The following is a 26,403-nucleotide window of genomic DNA, read 5'->3' as shown; positions in this document are numbered from 1 at the left end:
TTCCATGTCATTAAATATTTTTGGAAAAAAGTTTTTAATGACTGCACCGTGGTGTGCCTTAGGGATATTTTTGAACAGTTGCCTATGGAATGTCTGTATTCAGTTTTTCATATTACAAATATGGTCTATAACTCTTTAAAAAAACCAGATTTATTGAGATGTAATTCAGATACCATAAAATACAACCTTTTAAAGTATATAGTGCAGTGGTTTTCAGTATATTCAGAGTTGTGCAGTGATCAACTCCATCAATTTTAGGATGTTTTCATCACCCCCAGAAGAAACCTGTACTCATCAGTGGTCACTTCCCATTACCTAATTCACGTCCCCCCAGCCCTAGTCAACCACTCTTTGTCTCTTTGTAGATTTACCTGCTCTAGGCATTTTATATAAATAGAATCACATACTGTGTGATGTGTTGTGTCTGGCTTCTTTCACTTAGTGTGTTTTTACGGTTCGTCCATGTTGTAGCATGAATGCGTTGTTCGTTCCCTTTTTGACCAGATAATATTCCGTTGTATGGCTATCCCACATTTTGCACATTTTTATTAATCCAAGTGCATCGCTTGACGGACATGGGATTGTTTCCACATTCGGGCTATCATCAGTTATGCTGCTGTGAATATCCGTGTATAACATTTGGGGTGCATGTATGTTTTCATTTTTCTTGGATATGTGCTTGGGAGTGGAATGGCTGGGTCATGTGACTACGTTTAACGTTTTAAGGAACCATAACTGTTTTCTAGAGTGGCTGCCCTGCTCTAAAGCTTCCAGTTGCTTCACAGCTCGTCAGCACTTTACTCTCCGTCCTCTTGACTCTAGCCATCCTAGTGGGTGTGAGGTGCTATCTCATCGTGGGTTTGATTTGTGTCTCCCTACTGACTAATGATGTTGAGCAATATTTCATGTGCTTATGGGCCATTTGTGTATCTTCTTTGGAGAAACGTGTAGTCAGATCTTGTGCCCAGTTCTAAATTGGGTTATTTGTCTTTTTATTATTGAGTTATAATAGTTCTTTATATATGCTGGTTATGAATATAGAAGACATGGTTTATAGATATGTGATTTATGGCTATTTAGTTTTAAAGTATTTGCTGCCATTCTGTGGGTTGTATTTTCATTTTCTCGATGGTAGCCTTGGAAACACAAACATTTTAAATTTTGTTCTTCTTTTTTTTTTTTGGTTGCTTTTGTGCTGTTGATGTTGTAGCTAAGAAACCATTACCTAATTGAGTCCACAAAGATCTACTCCTATGTTTTCTTTTAAGAGTTTTATAGTTTTACTCTTATGTCTAGATCTATAATCTACTTTGAGTTAATTTTTCTCTACAGTATGGAGGTAAGGTTCCAGCTTCATTCTTTTGCATGTGGATACCCAGTGATCACAGCAGCTTTTGTTGAAAACACTGTTTTCCCCCTCACTGAATTATCGTGATGTATTTGTGGAAATCAGTTGAACATGAATGTAAAGATTTATTTCTGGATTCTCAATTCTAGCCCATTTGTCTGTATGTCTATCCTTATGCCAGTAACCACACTGTCTTTATCACTGTGGCTTTGTGTTAAGTTTTAAGATGGGGAATTGTGAGTCTTCCAACTTTGTTCTGTTTCAAGATTATTTTGGCTTCTCTGGGTCCCTTACATTTCCATATAAATTTTAGGATCAAGTGGTCAATTACTGGAAAAAAAAACTTACTGGGGATTTGATAAGGATTCTGTTGAATCTACAGATCAGTTTGGGGGAGTATTATCATCTTGTCAATATTAAGTCTTCTCATCCATGAACAGAGAATGTCTTCTTTAATTTCTTTCAGAAATGTTTTTTAATTTTCAGTGTGCAAGTCTTATATTCTTTTTGTTAAATTTATTCCCAAGTATTTTATTCTTTTGGTGCTATCATAAATGGAATAGCTTTCTTAATTTCATTTTCAGATTGTTCATTGCTGGTGTATAGAAAATACAAGTGATTTTTGTATATTGATCTCTTATCCTATATCCTTGCTGAACTCACTTATTAGCTCTAATAATTTGTGTGTGTGTGTGTTCCTTAGGGTTTTCTCTATATAAGATCATGTCACCTGTAAATAGGATAGTTTTACTTCTTCCTTTCCAGTGTGATGCCTTTTTGTTGTTGTTGTTGCCTAGTTGCATTGCCTTCAGGCTCCTTTACAGTGTTTAATAGAAATGACGAGAGCAGAGATCTCAGATTAGGAGGAAAGCTTTCAGTCTTTCATCGTTGAGTATGATGTTAACTGTGGGTTTTTTGTAGATGCCCTTTATCAGATTGAAGAAGTTTCCCTTTATGTCTAGTCTGTTGAGTGTTTTTATCGTGAAAGAATGTTAGATTTTGTCAAATGCTTTTTCTTTCTTTCTTTCTTTTTTTAAATATTTTATTTATTTAACAGAGAGAGAGAGACAGCTAGTGAGAGAGGGAACACAAATGGGGAGTGGGAGAGGAAGAAGCAGGCTCCCAGTGAGGCAGGGAGCCCGACGCGGGGCTTGATCCTAGGACTCTGGGATCATGCCCTGACCCGAAGGCCAACGCTTAACGACTTTGCCACCCAGGAGCCCCTCAAATGCTTTTTCTAATGAGATAATTGTATAATTTTTGTGCCTTAACCTTCTAATATGGTATATTACGTTAATTGATTTTCATATGTTAAATCAGCCTCGCATTCCTGGGATAAATCCCACTTGGTCATGGTATACACTCTCTCTCTCTCTTTTTTTTTTTTAATATGTTGCTGGGTTTGGTACACTAATATTTTGTTGAAGATTTTTATTTCTATATTCAGAATTGATATTGGTGTAGTTTTTTGGTGATGTCTTTGGTTTTGGTATCAAGGTAACACTAGTGTTATAGAATAAGTTTTGAGGTTATTTCTCCTCTTTTACTCTTTGGAAGAGTTTGTGCAGTATCGTATTAATTCTTTAAACATTTGATTGAATTCACCAGTAAGCCATCTGAGCCTGGGCTTTTCTTCTAGGACGTTTTTAAATTACTCAGTTCAATCTCTTGTTACTCTATTGTTTTAATAGATTTTGGTAGCCTTACTTGTTCTCCACTTTCTTCGACATGGCATCTTTTCCTTGAAACCCTGAGCCTCTCAATCGTGGCAAACAGTCCTGGTCAGAAAGGAATGATGCGTAGCTACTTAGTTACTGGTTTCAGAGTGGATGACTTTGAGGGCTAGTCTCTCTTTTCCCGTACAGTAATACTTTGAGCGGCAGCTCATCCCATGTTCGACGGTAAACTCAGTACACGTTGCTGTCAAGAGAAGCGGTGCTTCCCATATTTGCAACTGCAGCCCAGTGGATGAGTCCTGGATTTCCCTGCCAGGAAACTGCCAGCTCCAGCCAGCCTTTAAGCAGGAGGAATGACTTAAGTTTATAAGTCAGAATGATCTTTCTGGCACAGAATGGAGAATTGATAAGAAGGAAGGAAAGATTATAGGGAAGGAGACAGGTCGGAGAGGTGAACTGGCTTTGGGCCCTTCCCCTTTTGTTCTGCATTCTAGGGGGCCTGACTTCTGCAAGCTGTTTGCAAGATGCCCCAGTCAGTTGGTTTCTGCCTGGATTTGGCCAACAGGAAGCATTGGCAGGAAATCGGGGAACAAGAGGAGAGAGCAGCCAGGGTATTTCTCTTTCTCTCTCTCTGCCTCCAGCAGTACCTCTGATGACACTGAAATTTCTATGTTGCCCCAGGTGCGGTGGTCTGATGGACTCACCTCCCACGAGGTTTTGGGTCCCAGGGGGGAGCTTCTGCTGGGTTCTGTCTCCCACGTAGTAACCCCAGCTTCTGGGCTCTTGTAACTCCGTCTCCTCCCTCCACCCTTTCTAGCCCTAGGAATGGTAGTGGCCTCCTGCTGCTTCAGAATTCTGGGATGCGATACCATCCTGTTTGGCTTCTCATCAGTTTCATCCCCTTAAATATCCTTTATTTGAAAGAACTAGAGCGATACTTTTGTCCTAGCCGGATCCTGACAGATGTTGCAAAAGCCTGGATACCAGTGGGCCAAGGAGACAGTGTGTGTGCTGGGGGAGTTGCAGTGGGAAGGTGGTTGAAGGAGGAATCAAGATGACAGATTTTTGGCTTCACTCACTGGGCAGGGAATGATGTGAAACCAGGTTAAGGATCACAGGAGGAGGAGCCAGCTTTCCTTGGAGGGTGGAGGAAGATACCGGGTTGGAGGTGATCACGGTGGCACCTCTGTGACCGCAAGGGGGTGCTGTCCAGGGAACCAGTCTAATTTTAGGGCCTCTGCTCAGCACACGGGTCTCTAAGGCAATGGGTCTGTTGGTCAGGGGTTAGGAATTGATTGTGTATAGATTTGGTCACAACCCAGCAGTGGCTGAAGATCAGTGAGAGGAACACAGAGACTGAGGGAGGCAAGAAGTGAACCTGGAGCCCTGGAGGCCCCAGGATGGAGCCGGGAATCTCTCCTCTAGGCGGTGCACCCACCCACCCACCGGGGCTCTGGAATCCTGAAGGGGAGGACGGGTGCAGATGACACAGAGCTTTTCCCTGGGCTTTACAGGGCCTGATACACAGGAGCGTTTGTATCTTTGTGGCAGATTTATATTCTTAAGTAGGTTGAAGTGAAAATGTGGTGAAAGCAGTAAGTAGACAGTGGCCTGAGTGCCAGGACAAGTCAGTCTGAGGTTTAATGTACTGTGGAAAATTCCACATTCAGGTAATCAAGAGTGGAGCCCTCTGCCTCCCCCCAAAGTCATCTTTTCCCTTATTACTGAAGCCCAGGGTCTTGATGAGTGCTCCTGCTACTCAATGCAGGTCTAGGCGTGGCTGAGCGCTTTTTTCAGATTCTGGGCTATGTCCTGGTCTAGCCAGGGCAGCCCCATAGCCTGCTCTGCCCCAGGTTGCTTGCTGGTGCCCACTGACCTGCCCTCACCTCTCCCGGGCTCAGTCCCCACCTCTGCTTGTCTTCTCCCTCCAACCAGGGTCTCCTCCTTTTCCCTGGGAGGAGTCCACTCTCGGTGACATGTCAATGACAGCCTCTCCAGCTCTGTTGTCCACTTCAATCTCTCCTTCCTCTCCTGCCTCTGTTTATAGTTAGTACCATGCAATTTGGCATTCGGTTTTTGTTTAATTATTTCATATCTGTCACTTGCCTCTCTCAAACTAGATTGTATGTTTAATTAATTCATTAAGCTAGCAGATATGTGAGTGCCTCTTGCGGGTTGGGCCCTGAGGCTGTGTGATGTCTAAACTGTTTGTTTTGTGGCCCCACGTTTGCCCGAGGGACACAGGGCTACTTGTGATGGGATGGGTCTTTAAACATTCTTCCCTGGCAACCCCCCGGGATGCACCGTTGAAGATAAACTCTACCCGAGTAACATACTACTTGCTTCAGCAAAAGTGCAGTGTTTTCAGTGTATTCTGAAATCCTTTCCATTTTAGATAAAAATAGATTTTGGTTTGGGCCTGATATGAAACAAAATAATCTTGTCTCTAACTCCTGCCACATTCAGCTTCAGGTTGGATCATCCCAGTCTGTGGACTATCTTTCAGGTTTTGGGGCTCTAGAGAGCCTGTCTCCCATGGCTCCTTTTCTTCGAAAGCCAGTGAGTCTTTGGTGTCCTCAGTGCCATTTTTCTCCCCTGCATTGTGTGCTAGCTGCTGTATTTTTCACTGTTAGGATCTGGGTCCTTACTCCTAGGATCTCCTCAGGGCCTAGACTCACACAAAGCTGGCCAGGTTTTAAAAGATCATTTAATTCATACTCCTGTTTAATATTTCAAAAACCAGGACTCCTGACTCCTCAGACAGTGCTCCCTCCACCACCACCCATCACTTGGCTTCCATCATTTCCAAACCATGTCTGGTGTTCATTTTCTTCCCCCAAATGTTCCTGATGCTTCGGGAATGAAAAAAAGCATCCATATTTGGAAAGCTCAGAGCTCTCTGGGGGTGGGAGCAGAGCACAGACTGTTCTGTGGAGAAGGAGGGTGTCAGAGCTGGCTCTTCCCGCTCTCTCCCTCACTCCCGGACTGGTGCAGAAGAGCGGGAAGCTGTGGTGGGCCTCGGCTGGGCCTCCCAGGGCTGGGCCTCCTGGGGTAGGGCCTTGACCCAGCAACCAGGCAGAGGCCTGCAGCTGCCCTGCAGGATACACGGCAGCCTCACAAATGGGGGGGGGGGGGCGGGGGTACGACGACCTGGGGGGGTGGGGGAGGGCTCAGCTTTGGTGAGCTCCTACTGTGTGCCAGCTTCTGGAATACTAGTAGCAAATTAATAACTACAGCATTAAAGGTAATTCCTTCTACACATCATTCTAAGCCCTTGCCCCTTACACCCTTAATCCTCACAGCAACCCTGTTAGACAGAAGCGGGCAGGGTCCCCATTTAAGAGGAGTGGGGGGTGGGTCCCCTGTGCCAGCCCCTGGCCCTTTTTTCTCCGTTGCTGTCAAGAGCTTGCCTCCTAGACTGGGGCTAGTGTATTGTGTGGGTAGGAATCCCCAGGTGACCTCCAGAGACCACCCGCGCCGGACTTAGAGGCCTCGTCGACCCCGGGGTTCCGGGGGTGACTTGGTTTGCACCGAGCGGCTCCCAGGAACTCTTGGAGAACTTCCATCTCCCTGAACAGCACAGACAGCACTCGGGGTTCCTATTTAAGTAGTGGAGTTCTTTGGTACTGTGGGCACATTCCAGAATCGGAATTCCACAGAAGGCCTCGAGCGAGGCCACCTGCTCAAGGCTCCCTCGCCGGCCGCACCAGCCTGGACCGCGGCCGGCAGCTGCTCCGGGGCTGCCGCGCCGAGCCGGCCGCCGCCGCCAGGGGGCGCGGGAGTCGCGTCCTCGCCGGGCGTCCGGGGCTGCGCAGGCGCCGAGCCGGCCCCAGAGCCCCGGCTCCCCGCGGCTCCCGCCCGCAGCCGCCTGTACCCTCGCCTGGCCTGACTCGAGGCAGTCCCCCAAACTGGGGTCATTGTGAGATTCCACCCTAGGTCAGGGGTCGGAGGAGAGCGGGAGCGTGCCAGGCTTATTTATTAAGCTTGAGTTGGCGAGCCGCCACCCGGGCCTCGCTGTCTGAGGCAGAGACCCCGCCGGGCCCCTGCTGCTCTCCCGCCGCCTCCGCGGCGCTCAGTACCTGGAGACATTTGGTGCAGGCATCACTTGGAAAGGGAAAGGACGTGCCAGTCTGTAGGCTGCTAGCGGAGGTTTCGCAGGAGTAAACAGGGCTCCCTTTCATCACCGACCGAAAAACCCCCGGTGTTAAGGACTGTAGAAGCCCAAGGAAGATTTTCCTGCAGTATTGCTTGGTAGATTAATGTACCAATCTTGAAGTGACAGTATCTAGGCCTGACCTTTATGAATTGGATATTTGCTGATGACCCTGTAGGTACCCCAGAGGCACTGCACAGACAAGTAACCACTGACAGAGCCTTTTCCCCCAGCAGAAAAATTCGTGGTGCAACTACTGTGGACCTGGTCTGGCAGTTAGCTGGTGGGATCAGGGCTCAGGGCTGACTCTGCCAGTACCAATACCCCCTAGGTGACCTTGGGCAGATCAGGAACCCTCTCTGAGCTTGAATTTCTTCATCTGCAGAGTGAGCAGAAAAGATAGGGGATCCAGTTTTTTTTTTCCTTGAGAAGCTTTTCTCTTTCTTTTTCTTTTCTTCTCTTTCTTTTCTTTCTTTTCTTTCTTTTCTTTCTTCTTGAAGCCTTTAGATCCCTTTGGGTACCGTGAAAAAAGTAGTTGCGTGGCAAAGTCGAAGGATGGAGAGAATAGGGTGATAGAGGTGGGGCCAGGGGAGTTCTTGCTGAGTGCCTGCTTTTGCCAGTGTGCCAAACCCAGGAAAAGTGGCTGGGGGGGCGGTGCAAGAGTGGGAGGAGCTTTGAGGCCAGGGCACAGCGGTGGGGGAGGGAGGTTGTGCAGCATCAGCCTTCCCACTGGTGATCTCAGGCCTCCTCCCAGCTAGATGTAACCAGGCTGCCACTGGTGGGAGGCCACATGCTGTGCAGCCACTCATCTCAGGTTGCTAGTCAAAGCTTCCTGTTTATATTTAGATGGTGTAAGAAGAGTAAGAGCCCTTTTATTGCCACTGACCCATATTCATATTTAATATTCGTTGTGTTAACAGGCTCCTCATTGGTTCTCCTTTTGGAAACAAGCAGAGACTCAAAGAGACCAAAGAAAGTTTGGGGGCTGGAGTCCTAGGCCAAGGTCCACCGAGGTGCTTGTTCTTAGTTCTGTCACAGAAGATCTTCCTGAGTCTCTGCACTTCTTACATTGTTTTGAAAATTTCTTTCTCCTCCGTTGCACTAGAGGTGAGCTCCAGGGAGAAGACCGGGGCCTGTTCTGTGAAGCCCAGCCCTCACCAGAGCACTGCACGCAGGGGGTGCTCAGTGAGAATTTTGGACATGACGAAAGGACAGGCACATCTATTTACTGGCAGCCCTCATTCCTTGCTGTAGTTGGGGCCCCCAGGGCCTACACTTTGCGCTATAGGGATCTTCTAGGACGATGAGTCAGTCTACTTTTCTTAGGAAAGAAACTAGAGCTGAGATCAGAGTTTACACGGCATCATGAATAGTTATGGTTGAGGGTGTGTGCTGAAATGTCAACTGCGTTTAATTCCGAATGGTGGGAATATGGATGACAGTTATTTCCTTCTCGACACTTTTCTGTCTTTTTCAGACACCTCTCAAAAAAGATGAGGTTTGTCATTGCCCCCAAGAAAGGTGCTTGTTGGTGATAATAGTTACAATTTACCAAGTACTGTTTCACTGTGTGCCAGGCACTGGGCTAAGCCTCACAGTAATTGGAGCAAGTGCTGTTATTCTCGTTTACTTGATGAGAAAGCAGAGAGGCTCCAAAACACTGAGCAGCTTTCTCAAAGCCACCGAGCTAATAAATGGAAAAGCAAGGGTTTTCGAGTCTAGGTCTGTCTACTCACAAGCCCTTGTATTTTCATTTCTTAATATTTTACCCAGCAGTGTGGCAATTAGATGGTAATGTGATTTTTTTTAGGACAAAGATTGAGAGTAATATAATACTTTAATATTATATAATTATAATAATTCCCCACATCCCATATCAGTTTTGTTCTAGCTATATATTCAAGAGAATTGAAAACATATGTCTACACTTATGATGAGCACTGAGTAATGTATGGAATTGTTGGATCACTGTGTTGTACACCTGAAACTAATATTCCACTATGTCAATTACACTGGAATTAAAATAAAAAATAAAAAAAGCAAAAACAAAACAAAATAACAGAAGAACAACAACAACAAGAAAACATGTCTACACAAAAACCAGTACATGAATATTAACAGCACTGTTTTTCATAATTTCTGGAAAATGCAAACAGCCTAAATGGCCGTCAGCTGCCGAATGGGTGAATTAATGTGTTATACCTGTACCACAGAATATTATTCAGCAATGAAAAGAATGGAGTATTTGGAACTAGATAGAGAAGCAGGTTATACAATATTGTGAATATAATAAATACCATTAAATATATTTTTTAAAATGGCTAATTTTTTGTTACATGAATTTCCCCTCAAAAAAAGGAATGAAGTTCAGATCCTTGGTAAAAGAGGTATGAAACTTGAAAACATGCTGAGTGAAAGAAGCCAGAAACAAAAGTTCTCCTACGGTAGGATTCCATTGGCATGAAGTATTCAGAACAGGCCAATCCATAGAGCCAGAAAGTGGATTAGTGGCTGCAGAGTCTGGGAGGAGGGTGGAACGGGGAGTAAGTGCAGATGTGTATGGGATTTTTCTTTGGGGAGATGAGAATGTTCTTGAATTAGCTAGTGGGGACGGTTCCACAGCTATGTGAATATATTAACACCACTGACTTGTGATTTTTTTAAACAGGTGAGTTTTGTGGTATATATGCAATATCTCAATAAAATTGTTACTAAAATATGTATTAAAAATATAGGAAATGAATAAAGTGCTCCCACCTGGAGGCCTTCCAGCCTGCTGCTACTTAAAGATAATAGTGGTCTCTAGAATAATCATGGTAGCTACTGGTTTTCAGGTGCTTACTATATGTTGGCTGCTGTTCCAAGCACATAGCCTATTTGTGTACAACGTCAGTTGTGCATCGGAAACCAGGGGAGTCTGGCTCCGGAGCCCACGTTCTTAGCCACTACATAGTATTGCTTTACATGTAGAGACAGGTGAATTGGAGACATGAGAGAGTGTAATGAAAAAGCCAAGAGCAAAAACTCGAGTATCTGGTTGGAATCCTAGCTCTGCCACTTACCAGTTGCGTCATCTTGGGTAGGTTACTTAATAGCACAGACACCAGTGTCCTCATCTCTAAAATGGGATGATAGTGAATCCTCTCTCAGAGCACTCTTGTGAAGGTCAGGCCAGTTACGCCAAACTCTCAGAAGTGTGTCGCGTGTCGCTAGTACTCACTACATGTTGTTACTACTATTATGTTGTTACTTAGTAGTGACTTAACGAGCGTAAGTTCAAATTGCAAACTAATTCAGTGAACATTTCAGGTTGAATTAGCATCTCATTTGCTCACAGAATTATGGAAGGGGCATTGAAAGGTCATCTGCTCTAGCAGGTGATTGTCTGCTTCAGGGTCTGACATCTTTTATGAGTGACGCGTGCATGCACGCGTGTGTGTATGTCTGTGTGTGGGCGTGCACATCTTCTAAGAAGATGCTGACTTTGGAAAAAGGACAGCAATTTGCAGAAGCACCCAGAAGGGGCCAACCGAGTCTCCCAGCCCAGAGACCACTAAAAATCAGAGAAGCTCTGGATTGACAGAGACATCATAGGAAGTCTGGGCCAGCCACTCGCACCCCCACCCCCCACCAAAATTTGGTAGTTTCCATTGGTTTCTCCTCTCTATACCATGTACCCTGGCTTGTCCTCCTCTGAGCTGAGTGCATGTGACACCTGGAGGAACCTGGCTGTCTTAGAGGTGAGAACACAGGACGAGCAATCTGGGGCTGCCTTTGGCAGGACTTTGCTTTGAAGATCTTGAATCTCTTTTCCTGAGTTTCTTTTTAGCCTTGGAAATTGAGATCCCTGGAAATTGTCTTTCTGTCTTTGAAGTCCATACCACAGGGCTGGGTGATCAGAGACAGGGTTTTATAAATTAAGTTTTTCTGGTATTTCCAGTTATAAACTCCCTTATGGGTCATGTTACAGCAAAGCGTCAGAGCGTATCTGTCCTGGGTCTGGCTTCCAGAGATGTGGTTAAGATAAATGAGGAAACAGTGCCTAATGTTGTAGTACATAGCTCATGTAATTATATTTTATAGACTTTTATTGCGTTGCATAACTTTATAAGAAATTAATTCCTTGTTCATTTTAATGCGATTAAAAAAGTCAAAATATTTGTTTTGGCTGTTAGTCCTCCAAAGTTTTACAGCTCAAGCTGGTCTCCCGGAAGTTGAGCCCTTCCTGATTCGGACAAGGAGCGGGAGGGCCAATGATCCTCAGAACCGCAGGCGTGGTGCAGCTCTGGGTGGGGGTGATCACTGCCTCTGGGCCCCGGACTTGACTTCTGTGCCTTTACAATTTGAAACTCGTTTTTATTGTCCTTGCTCTCATCAGACACTGAATATGCTGTGAGCAGTCAGCGAGACTGGATGTTGTGAGTAGGGTTCTGTGGTCAGATAGACCAGGGGTCGAAACTGGGCTTTATCGTTTACTAGCTGTGGAACCTGAAGTTCAGTCTTATCTGTAAGGTGCTGTTAACATCTTCCTGGCAGGGGGGCCTTGGGGGTTATCAATGAGGCTTGTCAAACCCCAGGCAGAGCGCTGGGTGCAGAGGAGGCCTAGATTAATGAACCTTTATCATTGTTGAAACTCTCCAGACTGTGATGTCCCACCCGGCTGCTGGCATCTGTAGCGCACCTTTGCTTTGACATTCCTCCTGCCTTGGACGCGGCAGTGTTTGTTTCTTCCCGTAGGATAGTGCCTGGGGCAGGATACATGTGCCCCCTGCTCCTGGGCCCTCCTACTGTGTCCTCCTGGCCCCTGCACAGACCTTCATCCTGTCATTTCACTTTCCTGAGACTTTCTTCTTCCACAAGATTGGCAGGAGGATGGTGCGTATTAAACAGGACCAAATAGGCCAGTGTCCACGGAAGAGCTTTGGAAGCAGTCAAGTGGGATCTGCATGCTTTTCCTATCGTGAGTGTATTTAAATGTGTTAAACCCTTCCTAGGCAGGACCTTTTGGGAGTGAGTCTACGTGTAGGAATGCTCTCCTGTGGCAGGGAGATGCGTTTTGGGTCCAGCGGCCACCCAGCATTCTGTCAGTCCCAGCACACGGTGTGCCCCTGTCTTCATCCATGCTCTGAAATTGGCCGCGGCGACTGGGCAGCGAGCACTTGCTTTCCTCTCTTGGTAGGCAGCTTTGATTTGGGAGGGGCAGAGCTTATCAGGATGTGCATTAGGCATCGCTGTCGGACCAGCTATTTGTCAAGTCTGTTTTTCACTTTTTTGGTCATGCGTTTCTCTGGAAAAAAGAAAGTAACTAAAAACATTATTGATGATGGCTTTCCAAACTGACAAGGTGTCATCTGACATTTTAAGGGGGGCCAGTTTGGGCCATGACCTCAGGACTCGCTTCTCAGACAGTGTTGATCTGATCCCAGACGCTTGAAAATTTATAGTCTAGTCAAGAGGTCCTGTAAGTAGCTTTTGACAGAGAACTAAATATTCTGCAACTGAGCTGCCGAGCCACGAATTCACTGTGGTAAGTCAAGACCGCTGCTGCTCTGGGATGTGCCCAGTGACACATGGAAAAAATGGCATAGCGTTTGGAAGAAGGAAAAGAATAATGTTCACCATAAAGGGCCCCCTACCTGAGAATGGACTCCTTGCCGGGGACGCATTTTTCAGCCCAATCCTTGGGTGTCCACATATCTCCCTAATTAGAACACAGGCCCACAGAGAACACCAGTCTGTCCTCACGGCGGAGGATTAAGTTGTGTAACCAGTTTGAGTGTTCTTACCAACTATGCATGTCGATGGATTGCAGCCCTAGATGACTGGATTTCAAATATTTCAGACCTCCAAATACAGATGGTAGACAAACTGTGTTCAACTAGATTGGGCTTTTCTTTGATTTAGTGGGCCTGGCAGGTCCCTGAGGGCCTTGGCCATCCTCAGGAGCCTTAGCAGTCAGGGGCCAGTTTGCAGTGACACCCAGTGCCAAAGAATAGATCCGTTTTTTTTTTTTTTTTCCTGGCCCTTTGACACACTGGAGAATTTTTTTTCCTTATATTAAATTCCTGTTATCGACTTGCACATTATTTGGTTATTTCTCATACAAGCAGAGGGCAGATTATGAAACAATTTATCTCTTTTTGTTGTTTTCTGGTGGTTTCAACTTGGCACAAGTGAGCCCCTAAAGCACATTGAGGAAGCGCCAGTCAAGTGCATGCTTCTGAGTATAAAGTTTTAGAGCTGTTCTGCCAAATGGTGAATTTGTTCGGTTTTGTTTTGTTTTTGAGTATAAGACAATTTGTTGTGATAGTAAAAATATCTTAACAATAATAATAGCAAACCCTTGTTGAGTGCTTTATATAAATAAACTCAACTAATACTCCCATTGAACTCGTTCAGTTTATCTTGTATTCTCCTCCAAAGAAAATTTTAAGAGGTTGTAATGGAGTTCACACTGGAGAGAGGCTGCTTAGTAATTTTTTTTGCAACTGCATAAACAAATTTAGTCTAAATGGGAGGAGATTGAATATTGAGCATCTAGGACTGGAAGGGCATTAAAACAGGTATTAGAACTGTATTTCTTCCATTTAAAAATTGAGTAGAGACTTGGAAGATAAAAATAGTCATGTCAAGTTTCTAGAATTGAAAACTACAGTGTCTGAGATGCAGAATACCCTGGATGTGGTTAATGGCAGATTAGACATTGAAGAAATTGGTGACCTTGAAGGCATAGTAATAGAAACCATCCATAATGAAACAGAAAAATAATTCTTTTTAAAAAGTGAAGAGAGCATAAGTGAGCTGTAGGATAACTTTAAATGGCCTAATATGCATGTAATTGGGGTCCCCTAGTGAGGCGGAGGTAGATAAAAAATTTTTAAAGAAGTAATGGCTGAACATTTTTCAGATTTTATGAAAACTATAAATCCTCAGATCCAGAAAGCTCAGTGGAGCCCAAGCACAAGAAACATGAAGAAAACTGAACCAAAACACTTCATAATCCAAATTGCTCACAACCAGTGATAAAGAGTAAATCTGAATAGCAGCCAGAAAGAAAGATATATTGTATGCAGATGGGCAAACATAACAGTGATGGTAGATTTATTGTCAGAAACCATGCAAGTGAGAACATAGTGGGGCAACACCTTTAGAGTGCTGGGAGGGAGGGGAGTGAACTATCAGCTCTGAATTCCATACCTAGTGAAAATCTCTCTCGAAAATGAGGGCCAAGAAAAGGCTTTCTCAGACATACAGTCGCTGAAAGAAACCATCATTGGTTGGACTGAAACTATGAGAAATGTTAAAGGAGTCCCTTTACACAGAAGGAAAATGATACCAGAAGGAAATACAAATCCACACAAAGGAACAAAGAGTGTTGGAAGTCACAGCTATGTTGACGGCTGTATGCGTTCTTCTTTATTATTTAAATGTCTTTAAAAGATAATTGGTCATTTCAATGAAAATGATAACTATGTAGGGCGGGACTTACAACCTATGTGAAAGTAAAATGTGTATAATGAGAGGATAAAGACTGGGAAGAGTTGTAAAGGTGTTGCACTGTATGTGACATGGCTTCTAGACCGTGATGAGTTAGGCCCTGAAGCAACCGCTGACAGTTCTGCTCAGAGATGTCAATACCTGTTTCCATACATGATAGAGGAAGTACACAGTTGATTGGCCAGTGAGGATACAGGACCCTGGAACAAGACAGTCTACCTGATTGACATTTGTATGACACTCCACCCAACAACAGAATTCACATTCTTTTCAAGTGTAATGGAACATTTACCAAGATTGACCATATTCTGGGCCAGAAATAAGTTTCAACAAATTGGAAGGGTTCAAGTATGTTCTCTGACCTGTGTCAACCCTCAGGTCAATGATTCACTAGAAAGACTCGCAGAATTCAGAAAAGCTGTTCTACTCATGGTTTCCGTTGATTACAACAAAAGGCTACAGATTACAATGTGTAAAGGGAAAAATGCTAGGGTGGAGTCCAGGAGAGATCAGACTCAAGCTTTCAGTGGTCTTCCCCGAATGGACATGGACAGCACTTAATTCTCCCAGGAATGATATGGGACAACACTTACGGAGTATTGCCAGTCAGGGAAGCTCACTCAAACCTTGGTGTTTCCGGTTTTTATTGGAGTTCTGTCACGTAGAAATGGAGTGCGCAGCGAACCAACCTTAATTACTCAGTGTTTAGCACCTCCAGAGGTCAGACTGTTACAGTGTGGCCGAAGGCCTTCACCAGAAATCACATTGGAAGTCTAACTGTCTGGTGTGGCCTGAGGCCCCAGATATGCAAAGGCACTTTTATGAGGTGGGATGTTCCAGGGGCGTAGAAGGTATTCCCCTACGTAGAGAGCCGCACAAGGGCCAGTCCTTTCTTTGGAATGTGAAGAGTTTGAACATCCCAAGCCTGCTTAGCCTTTTTCTGCACAGACCATAATGAAATTAATTTAGGAATCAGTGATAGAAAGATCTTGGGAAAATCCCCAAGTATTTGGCAACTAAATAATACATTTCTTTTTTTAAATTTTTTATTTCAATTCAATTAACATATACTGTATTCTTCTTTTCAGAGGTAGAGTTCAGTGATTCATTAGTTGCATACAATACCCAGTGCTCATTACTTCAAGTGCCCTCCTTAATGCCCGTCACACAGTTACCCATCCCCCTACCCACTTCCCCTCCAGCAGCCCTCAATTTGTTCCCTGTAGTTAAGAGTCTCTTATGGTTTGCCTCCCTCTCTTTTTTTGTCTTATTTCTCCTTCCCTTCCCCTATGTTCATCTGTTTTGTTTCTTAAATTCCACATATGAGTGAGATCATATGATAATTGTCTTTCTCCGACTGACTTATTTTACTTACCATAATACCGTCTAGCTCCACCCACATCATTGCAAATGCCAAGATTTCATTCTTTTTGATGGCTGAGTAATATTCCAGCGTGTGTGTGTGTGTGCGCATGTGGGTGTGTGTATGGATAAAGAAGATGTGGTGTGCATACATACATCTTTATCCATACCTCTGTCGGTGGACATCTGCATTCTTTCCATATTTTGGCTATTGTGGACATTGCTGCCATAAACATTGGGGTGCATCTGCCCCTTCTTTTCACTACACCTGTATCTTTGGGGTAAATACCTAGTAGGGCAATTTTCTGGGTCATAGGGTAGTTCTATGTTTAACTTTTTGAGGAACCTCCATTCTATTTTCCAGAGTGGCTGCACCAGTTTGCATTCCCACCAACAGTGTAAGAGGGCTCCCCTTTCTCTGTATCCTCACCAACGTCTTTTGTTTCCTGAGTTGTTTATTTTAGCCATTCTGACCAGTGTGAGGTGATATCTCACTGTGGTTTTGATTTGTATCTCTCTGATGCCAAATGATGTTGAGCATTTTTTCATGTGTCTATTGGCCATTTGTGTCTTCTTAGAAGCAATGTCTCTTCATGTCTTCTGCCCATTTCTTTTTTTTTTTTTTTTTAAAGATTTTGTTTATTTATTTGACAGAGAGAGAGACAGCCAGCGTGAGAGGAAACACAAGCAGGGGGAGTGGGAGAGGAAGAAGCAGGCTCCCAGTGGAGCAGGGAGCCGGATGCAGGGCTTGATCCCAGAACCCTGGGATCATGCCCTGAGCCGAAGGCAGACGCTTAACAACTGAGCCACCCAGGCGCCCCTGCCCATTTCTTGACTGGATTTTTTTTTAAAAAGATTTTATTTATTTATTTGAGAGACAGAGCATAAGTGGGAGAAGTAGAGGAAGTAGTCTCCCCACTTAGCAGGGAGTCTGACATGGGGCTCAATCCCAGGAGACTGAGATCATGACCTGAGCTGAAGGCAGCCACTTAACTGATTGAGCCTCCCAGGCACCCCTGGATTTTTTGTGTTTTGGGTGTTGAGTTTGATAAGTTCTTGATAAATCTTGGATATTAGCCCTTTATCTGATAAGACATTTGCAAGTATCTCCTCCCATTCCAGAGGTTACCTTTTAGTTTTAATGACTGTTTCCTTTGCTGTGCAAAAGCTTTTTATCTTGATGAAGCCCCAATAGTTCATTTTTGCTTTTGTTTCCTTTGCCTTTGGAGACGTGTCTAGCAAGAAGTTCCTGTGGCTGAGGTCAAAGAGGTTGCTGCCTGTGTTCTCCTCTAGGATTCTGATGGATTCCTGTTTTAGGTCTTTCATCCTGGATTCACATTTAGTTCTTTCATCCATTTTGAGAGGTGTGTGTGTGTGTGTGTGTGTGTGTGTGTGTGTGTGTTTATGGTGTAAGAAAGTGGTTCAGTTTCATTCTTCTGCATGTGGCTGTCCAATTTTCCCAGCACCATTTGTCAAAGAGACTGTCTTTTTTCCATTGGATGTTCTTTCCTGCTTTGTCGAAGATTAGTTGGCCAGAGTGGAGGGTACATTTCTGGGTTCCCTATTCCGTTCCATTGATCTGTGTGTCTGTTTTTGTGCCAATACCATACTGTCTTGATGATTACAGCTCTGTAATAGAGCTTGAAGTCAGGCATTGTGATGCCTCCAGCTTTGGTTTTCTTTTTCAACATTCCTTTGGCTATTCAGGGTCATAAATGAAAGAGGAGAAATAAAATCACAAGTAAATACCACATTTTTAGAGAAGATATCAAAAGTTAAATTAGTGTTGTGAACTGAATGAAAATAAAAACAGCAAATCAGTATTTGTAGAATATTGCTAAAGTAGTACTTAAGGAGAAATTTATGACTAAATGCCTATATTAGGAAAGAAAAAAGGTCTTAGATTTACACTTTAGTATCCACCTTAAGAAATTAGAAAAGGAAGAGTAAATCAAATCCAGTGTATGCAGAAGAAAGGAAATAATACAAATTAGAGCAGAAATAAATGAAATAAAAAATAGGAAAACAATAGAGAAAAATTGGTAAAACCAAAATCAATGATATCAAAAGGTCTTTATTGAGAGTTTCAATAAAACTGATAAACCATTAGCCAGACCATTCAAGATAAAAAAGAGAAAACACAGGTTGCCTAAATCAGGAATGGGACAGGTGCTGTCATTAGAGATTCTATAGACATTAAAAGGATCAGGGAATATTATAAAAAACACTATGTCAATAAGTTTGACAACTCAGAAGAAATGGACAAATTACTCAAAAGATATAAACTACCAAAGCTCACTTAAGAAGAAAGAGATCATCCCAACAACCCTATATCAAAGACATTGAATTTATTTATTTATTTATTTGTTTGTTTGTTTGTTTATTTATTTATTTATTTTTAAAAGATTTTATTTATTTATTTGACAGAGATAGAGACAGCTAGCGAAAGAGGGAACACAAGCAGGGGGAATGGGAGAGGAAGAAGCCGGCTCATAGCGGAGGAGCCTGATGTGGGGCTCGATCCCAGAACGCTGGGATCACGCCCTGAGCCGAAGGCAGACGCTTAACCGCTGTGCCATCCAGGCGCCCCAAAGACATTGAATTTATAGTTGAGAAGCTTCCCACAAAGAAAACTCTGGGTCCAGATGGCTTTCCTGGTTAATTCTACCAAAAACCTATGAACAAAATAACAATTCCACACCAATTCCTCCTGAAAATTGAAGAGGAGGGAATATTTCTCAAGTCATTTTATGAAGTTAGCGTTTACACAAACACTGAAACCGTTACAGGAAAACTATGGACAAATATTTCTTATGCATGTAGCTGAACATTTTTTTTTTAAGATTTTATTTATTTATTTGACAGAGAGGTAGACAGTCAGTGAAAGAGGGAACACAAGCAGGGGGAGTGGGAGAGGAAGAAGCAGGCTCCCAGCAGAGGAGCCTGATGTGGGGCTCGATCCCAGAACGCCGGGATCACGCCCTGAGCCGAAGGCAGATGCTTAATGACTGAGCCACCCAGGTGTCTCGTAGATGAACATTTTAAGCAAAAATTTAACAAATCAAATCTGACAATATAAAAAAGAATAATACATCATGGTCAGTGGGGTTTATCTCAGGAAAGGAAGTTTTTTTAATATTTGAAAAGCAGTCAATGTAATTCATCAGATTAAAAAATGAAAAGAGGAAAAGCCGTATGATTATCTCAATGGACAAAGGAAAAGGATTTGAGAAAATCCAGCATCTATTCTTGATATAAACTCCTCGCAGAATTGGTGTAGAAGAGCTCTTCCTCGACCTGATAAAGGGCATCTGTGAAGCACTCACAGTTAACATCAAACCTAGTGGTGAAAGACTCCCTAACGTAAGAATGAGACGAGGATGTCTGCCCTCACCACTACAGTCAGCGTTGTGCTGGAGGTTCTTGTGAAATAAAGCATAAGGCGATACATAGAAATAAAAGGCATCCAGAACAGAAAGGACAAAGCAAAACTGCCTTTATTTGCAAACAGCATGATTGTCTATAGAAATTCTGAGGGAATCCACAAAAACGGGGGGTAGAACTAATAAGTAAATTTAGCAAGGTTACAGAATTCAAGATCAGTATTCAAGAATCTATTGTATTTTTTTTAAGGATTTATTTATGTATTTTGGGGGGAAGGGGCAGAAGGGAAAGGAGAGAAAGAATCTCCAACAGACTCCCTGCTGAGCGAGGAGCCCAACATGGAGCTCGATCCCATGACCCCGAAATCATGAGTTGAGCCAAAACCAGGAGTCAGACACTTAACCTACTGAGCCACTCAGGTGCCCCCAAAATCCATAGCAATGAACAAAAGGAAATTGAAATTAAAACAATACCATTTATAGCACCACAGTAAATATGAAATACTTAAGGGTAAATCTGAGAAAAGGTTTACAAGGCATGTACACTGAAAACTATGATCATTGCCAAGAGATGTTAGAGACCTACATAAATGAAGAGACATGTTGTGATCATGCGTCAGAAAACTCAATATCGTTAAGATGCCAGTTCTCCCCAAATTGGTCCATAAATTCAACATAATCTCAATCAAAATCCCAGACAACCTAAAAAAATGTATATTGACAAGCAGATTTTATATGGAAACATAAAAGACTAAGATTGGCCAAGAAAACTGATAAATGAGAACACAATTGGAACACTAATGGTACTTTCAAGATTTATAAAGGTACGGTAATGAAGACAGGGTGATGTTGGCACAGATATCGACAAATGGTTCATTGGCACAGTATGGCATAGAGAGTCCAGAAAAACACTATGCCCATCTGATTTTTCATAAAAGTACAAAGGCAAATCTTTCATAAGTAGTACTGGCACACTTGAGTATCTATCTGTAAAGAAGTAAATTTCGATCTCTGCCTTGCAACATGTACAAAGATTATTTTAAAATGGTTCATAGACCTAGATGTAAAACCTAACCCTATAAAAGTTTTACAAGAACATAAAAGAAAAAAAAAACACCTTTGTAACCTCAAGCCGGGCAAAGATTTCTTAGATATGAAGCCCAAAGCACAATTTAGAGGAGAAAATATTGATAAATTTTACTTCATCAAAATTTAAGATTTCTAATCCTCAAAAGACATGTTAAGAGAATGACAAAACTTTATAGCTGAGAGGAAATACTAGCAAATCACGTATCTGATAAAAAAAAACTTGTTTTCACTATATATTAAGAGCTCTCAAAACTCAGTAATAAGAAAACAAACAACCCAATAAAAATGGATAAAAGATTTTCATAGGCATTTCACCAAAAAAGATACATGGGTAACAAATAAGCACATGAAAAGATGGTCAGTGTCATTAGTCATTATGAAAACGCCCATCAAAACCACATTGAGATTCCAGTTCACACCCACTAAGACGGCTATGATAAAACAGACAACAGTAAGTGTTGGCCAGCATGTGGAGAAACTGGACCCCCCCACCCTGTAAATTGCTGGTGGGAATAGTAAGATGGTATTGTCACTCTGCAAAACAGTTTGGTATTTCTTAAATAATTAAAAATAAATATATTATCTGACCCAATAATTCCACTTCTAAGTATATACCCATTAAAAGGGAATTAAAAACATATGTCCACACAAAAGATTATGCATGAATTTCATGGCAGCATTATTCATAATAGCCAAAAAGTGGCAACGACCCAAACTTCCATTACTGGCAAATAGGGAGAGAAAATGCAGTCTCTTCATACAGGAATACAAAGAAATGGAGTACTGTTATAATTTGGATGCACATTGAAAACATGTGAAGTGAAAGAAGCTAGACACAGAAGGCCACATATTCTATGATTCTGTTTTTGTGAAATGTCCAGAGAAGGCAAATCTATGGAAATAGAAAGCAAATTAGTGGTTGCCTGAAGCAGGGGGTGGGAATAGGGATTGACTTTTTTGGGGCAGAAAGGATCATTTGGGGATGATGGGAATGTTCTCCAATGGCACTGTGTTGATGGTTGCACAGCTCTGGGTTTATTACAAGTTGTGAGGGGTGTGCTCAGAGCAGGGGGCCTGAAGAAATGGCCCCTCTGTTTACAACACACCCAACAGAAATCTGGGTTCATTGAGACAAGGGGCACAAGACCTGTGGCCTTCCTATGAACAAATACCCTACATGCGTCGCAGAATAAAAATAAAATCGAAGTTGTTGAATTGTACTTAAACTAATGAGTATTATGGCATATAAATTATCCCTCAATAGAGCTGTTTAAAATAAAATGGTGTACAGTAATCAGGACAGTGTAATATTGGGGAAAGAATAAACAAATGAATGGAACAGAACAGAGCGGCCAGGAATATACCCATTCAACAATAGTCAACAGATTTTTGACAAAGGTGCAAAGGCAATTCAATGGGGACGAGATCATTTCTTCAACAGAGGGTGTGGGCACAACTGGATATCCACATGCAAAAGACAAAAATCTGGACACAACCTTAGACCGTTCACAGATGTTAACTCAGAATGGATTGTAGCCCTAAGCATAAAATGCAAAACTGTAAAACTTCTAGAAGATAACACAGGAAAAAAATCTAGGTGACCTTGGGTTTGGCAGGGGTTTTAGATACCACACCAAGATCATTGTCCATGAAAGAAAACATTGATAGGTTAGACTGTATTAAAACTAAAAACTCTCATCCTATGAAAGACACTGTTCAGAGAATGAAAAGGCAAGTCATAGACTGGAAGAAAATATTTGCAAATATTTGTAAATATCTGATAATGAGTCTTATCCAAAATATACAAAGAACTCTTAAAACTCAACAACAACAACAAAAAACCAAACAGCCCAATTGAAAAAAGGGCCAAAGATCTGACCAGACACTTCACCAAAGAAAGTGTACTGATGGAAAATAAGCATCAGAAAAGATGCTCAGCATCCTATGTCTTTAGGGGATTGCAAATTACAATAGGGAGACACTACTATACACCTATTAGAGTGACTAAAGTCGGGGCACCTGGGTGGCTCAGACGGTTAAGCATCTGCCTTCAGCTCAGGTCATGATCTCAGGGTCCTGGGATCAAGCCCCAGGTTGGGCTCCCTGCTCAGTGAGGAGTCTGCTTCTCCCTCTCCCTCTCCCCCTGCCCCTGACTTGTGCTCTATTTCAAATAAATAAATAAAATCTTAAAAAAAAAAATAAGTGACTAGAATCCAAAAAACTAGTAACACCAAATGCTGAGCAACAGTAAGTCTCATTCCTTGCTGGTGAGAATGCAGAATGGTACAGCCACTCTGGAAGACAGTTGGGCAGTTTCTTACAAAGCTAAATATAATAATATTGTTTCAAAGCTATTGGTAAACAAAATGTATTTATTTAGCTGTTTCTTACAGAGTCTCACTTCTGGTATTTACCCATTTGAGTTAAAGACTATGCTCACACAATAACCTGCACGGGAATGTTTATAGCTGCTTTATTCATACTTGCCACAACTCGGAATCAACCAAGTTGCCTTTCAATGGATTAATGAACAAATGGAATATTGTAGGGACGAAAAGAAGTGATCAGGCCACAGAAGACATGGAGGGACCTTAAATGCTAAGTGAAAGGAGTGAAAGACGCCAGTCTGAAAAGGCTGCACACTGCAGGTTTGCAACTGTATGACATTCTGGACAAGGCAAGACCATAAAGACAGTGAAAAGATGAGTGGTGGCCAGGGGTTCAGGACGAGGGAGATAGGGGTGGATAGGTGGGGCATGGGACATTTTTAGGGCAGTGAATTTGTCTGTCCGTTGCTACAATGGTGGATTGGATGCATGACATTATGAATTTGCTAAAACTCATGAACTACAGAACACCGTAAGCCCTAATGTGGTTAAACTATAGACTGTAGTGAATAAAAAACAAAATAAATACAAACAAAAAAATCATCATGATGCAATACTGAAAAAACGTTTTGCTTGTTATATGCCAATTTTACCTCCATAACAGCTGTCAAAAAGAATAACGAAATCTTTGAGCTGTACCTTCTGTGACAGACCGGTGACCTCTGAGCTCCCAGGCATGCGGTCTGCGGTTGTTGGCTCCTTGTGAATAGAAGTGGTTTCTCCTCCTTCCCATTCAGTAGAACCATCTCTCATGGCTTTTTACAGCCTGGAGGGACAATCACTGTTTGATGAGAGCAGCTTGGAAGAGGCCATTCTAGAAATGATGGCGCATGAAACCATGGATCATTTGCTGATGCCCAGTGTGTCTGGGGCCCTGTCCAGAGTGGCGTCTACTCTGAAAGTCAGCAACTAACGGGATAGGTGTTGTTTGGCAGGCCGGAAACCTGAGTTCAGAGTCCTGCTGTGTTGTTACCTGGCTGCCAGCTTTGGGGTCAGTCACTTGCTTTACCATGGCCCATCTCAGCTTCTTGGTCTATACAATGAGTGGGTTTTCTGGGGAATTTCTCTGGCTTCTTCTGGTTCCAGACCCCATTTCTGTCAATATCAAGCCTTCTCCCACACTTTTGCCTGGAGTGGAATGGGTGTCTTGTGTGTAAACATGTGTCCTAGGGCTCTTGCCACAGCAGAGGCCTTCTTGTGTGGGGCCACCAGATGCCCTCCCTGTAGGTGCTGTCTCTCCGCCCTCAGTTGTGGCTGGAGATCTGGGGCCCAGCTTGCTCCAGGCTGGCCCAGGGCCCCGAGGTTGGTGGCGGTTCAGTCACCAGCCACTCCTCCCAGCTTGTTGTTCTTTTGGCCCTTTGTGCTTTCGTACATCCCAGCCCTAAACTCTCTCTTGGCAAAGAGGAGCTTCTCCATCTCCAGAGAAATGCCCACAAAACCGTTCTGGTATTTTCTCAGCCCACAACTGAGCCGTAGTCTGTGGCGCTATTGTGACTCCAAAGCTCTAAGGCTCCAAGTTAGAAGATTTTCCTAGTAACTAAGACCCCAAGAGCATTTAACATTTTTTTTTTTATGTTGCGTTAGTTAAGTGGACATTTTGGGATGGAAGATATTCTTCAGCTAATATTATGCTGTGAGCCTAGCTTTGCTTACTTAAAGGACCTTGGGACACATTTGACTGAGAAGCTCCATGAGGTCTGAAAGGGGTTATGGTGAAGTTCCTGATCAGATTCTCAGCCTGGCTATCAAGGTCAGGCGTCCTTGATGAGGGAGGGTAAAGGGCAGAGAATCTGTGTCTTTTGACTTTGTCATATCCTGGGACCGTCGGGCCCTCTAGGGCAATATTGAAAAATTAAGCTCCATGGAAAACAACTCAGCCATGTTTTGTATGTTTGATTTTTGTAGGACTTTGTTTAGAGAAGTTGCCTGTTTCCTCTTCTACCAGTAACCTCCACGTGGACCGGGAACAGGATGTCATCACCTGTTACGAGAAAGCAGGGGACATTGCACTCCTGTACCTCCAAGAGATAGAGAGGGTAAGTGAGGACCCTGTGTTTCTTCCTGTTGATAATTTTTTAAAAATTTCACATCAGACTGTAGAGAGCTGTGGTCAACCTCTGGAAACCCTTCAACACATCTGCCTCGAGGTGCAAAGCTTTACTTCTGTTCTTCAGTGTGAAGGGGATGGTGGCGTTTGTGGCACCTTGTGAAGAGTGTTTGGGAAGCATTTTAACATCTGCAGAGCAGAAATGACAGCGTGCCCTGAAGTTGGTTAGTCATTCATGTTCTCCTGCCCACAGTGGGTTCAGCTCCATTTGTCCTTGCATGGACGAGATGCCAACAGAACGTACACCTGGGATTGGGGAGGTTTTCCTTTGGTAGTTATGCAAAAGGTCTGCTGGGGGCTCCCAGCTGACCTGCTTGGAGCGGGTGTGTATCCCCTGAGACCACCTGGGATGTTTTGCTCCAAGCAGTCAGCAGTTGCCCGTGGTGGGGAATGAAACCAGCAGCTGACAAGGGGGCCACCCGAGTGGAGATGGAGGGAACAGGAGGCCCCGAGCTCACAGCCTCAGGCCCAGAAGGTTGGAGGCTTGTCTGTTCTGAACTTGTCGGTTCAGAAGAATCGCTGCCTTTTGGCTTTGCTCTTTATTGTTCCTTCATCTCAGCCTCAATTTTACCATCTGTGAGAGGAGCAGACTAGTTTCTATTCCATGGAGTTCCGGTGGGGATTATAAAAGCTCATGTAAATAAAGGGCCTTAGCCCAGATGCAGAAACACTGGATTCTTAGTCAATGCCACTTATATTTTACTAATAACAACGGGTTCTAGCCATCTCTGCTTCTAGCAGAGTTTCCTGGCATTCTAACCAAGGCTTGACACTGAGATTCTCCCTTTTACACTCAGAGACATGTCCTGTGAGATTATTTAAAACGATGAGAAATCCTGTGAGACTTTGAAAATGATCCAAGTCTTGTTTCCCATCAATTTTTGGGGTTCTCTGTTTCCCTAAGGTTTAGAATGGGAAGGGGCTACCGAAGTCTGGTTAGCTTTCTTCTGTTGTCAGTGTACAGACTGAAGTAAAATTTTTTTTTTTTTTTTCTGGAAGCCTTCTTACGAAAGGATCAGAATTGCTTTGTAAGGGGCGGGGAGTGCAGGTGAGAGCCACAGAGAGGAGTAGGGAAGAATGATGGGACCAGTTTTGACCTGGCCGACACCAGCATGGGTTCTAAATCATGGGTCATGTTGTCTGGGAATTCAGGAAGATACTTGACCGTCTTGCCAAAATGTTCAATCGGAAGGCTGTTATGAGAAAGGAATTTTTGGTTATTCAGAATTTATGGTGTGATCCTTAGAGAAATGATCATGCAGCCTGCTTTTCAAATCCACATGGTCTTCACAGTGTGCCGCCTTGGTGGCCAGTGGAAGTGGAGAAGTCTGCTTAGCGCAGCCGAGCTGTTCTTGTTGACCCCACAGCCCTTGCCATGGAGGGGCCCTCACTTTGCACCTT

The 26,403-nt window shown here is 43.3% G+C and overlaps 1 protein-coding gene and 1 non-coding gene across 10 annotated transcripts in view; both read left to right on the top strand.

Moving 5' to 3' along the window:
* The window catches only part of TTC7B (tetratricopeptide repeat domain 7B), a 250,186-nt gene that overhangs the window by 39,126 nt on the left and 184,657 nt on the right, over positions 1 to 26,403 (top strand). For all 9 annotated transcript variants that reach the window (XR_015721857.1, XM_045807632.2, XM_045807635.2 and 6 more), the window contains exon 4: positions 24,801 to 24,931. Coding sequence is in view for 8 of the 9 variants with exons in the window: in XM_045807632.2 (XP_045663588.2) it covers positions 24,801 to 24,931 (131 nt within the window). In the remaining variant the exon portion in view is untranslated. The remainder of the gene's footprint in view (positions 1 to 24,800; positions 24,932 to 26,403) is intronic.
* On the top strand, positions 21,560 to 21,689 carry LOC123799081 (small nucleolar RNA SNORA11). The gene has a single exon (XR_006781498.1). It is a non-coding gene; the product is annotated as a small nucleolar RNA SNORA11 (small nucleolar RNA).

This window comes from Ursus americanus, chromosome 26 (genome assembly GCF_024610735.1).
Source record: "Ursus americanus isolate L20-20 chromosome 26, mUrsAme1.1.p, whole genome shotgun sequence".
Classification (NCBI taxonomy): Eukaryota; Metazoa; Chordata; class Mammalia; order Carnivora; family Ursidae; genus Ursus; species Ursus americanus.
The sequence above is the reverse complement of the archived record's forward strand: the minus strand, read 5'-3'. Positions and strand labels throughout refer to the sequence as shown.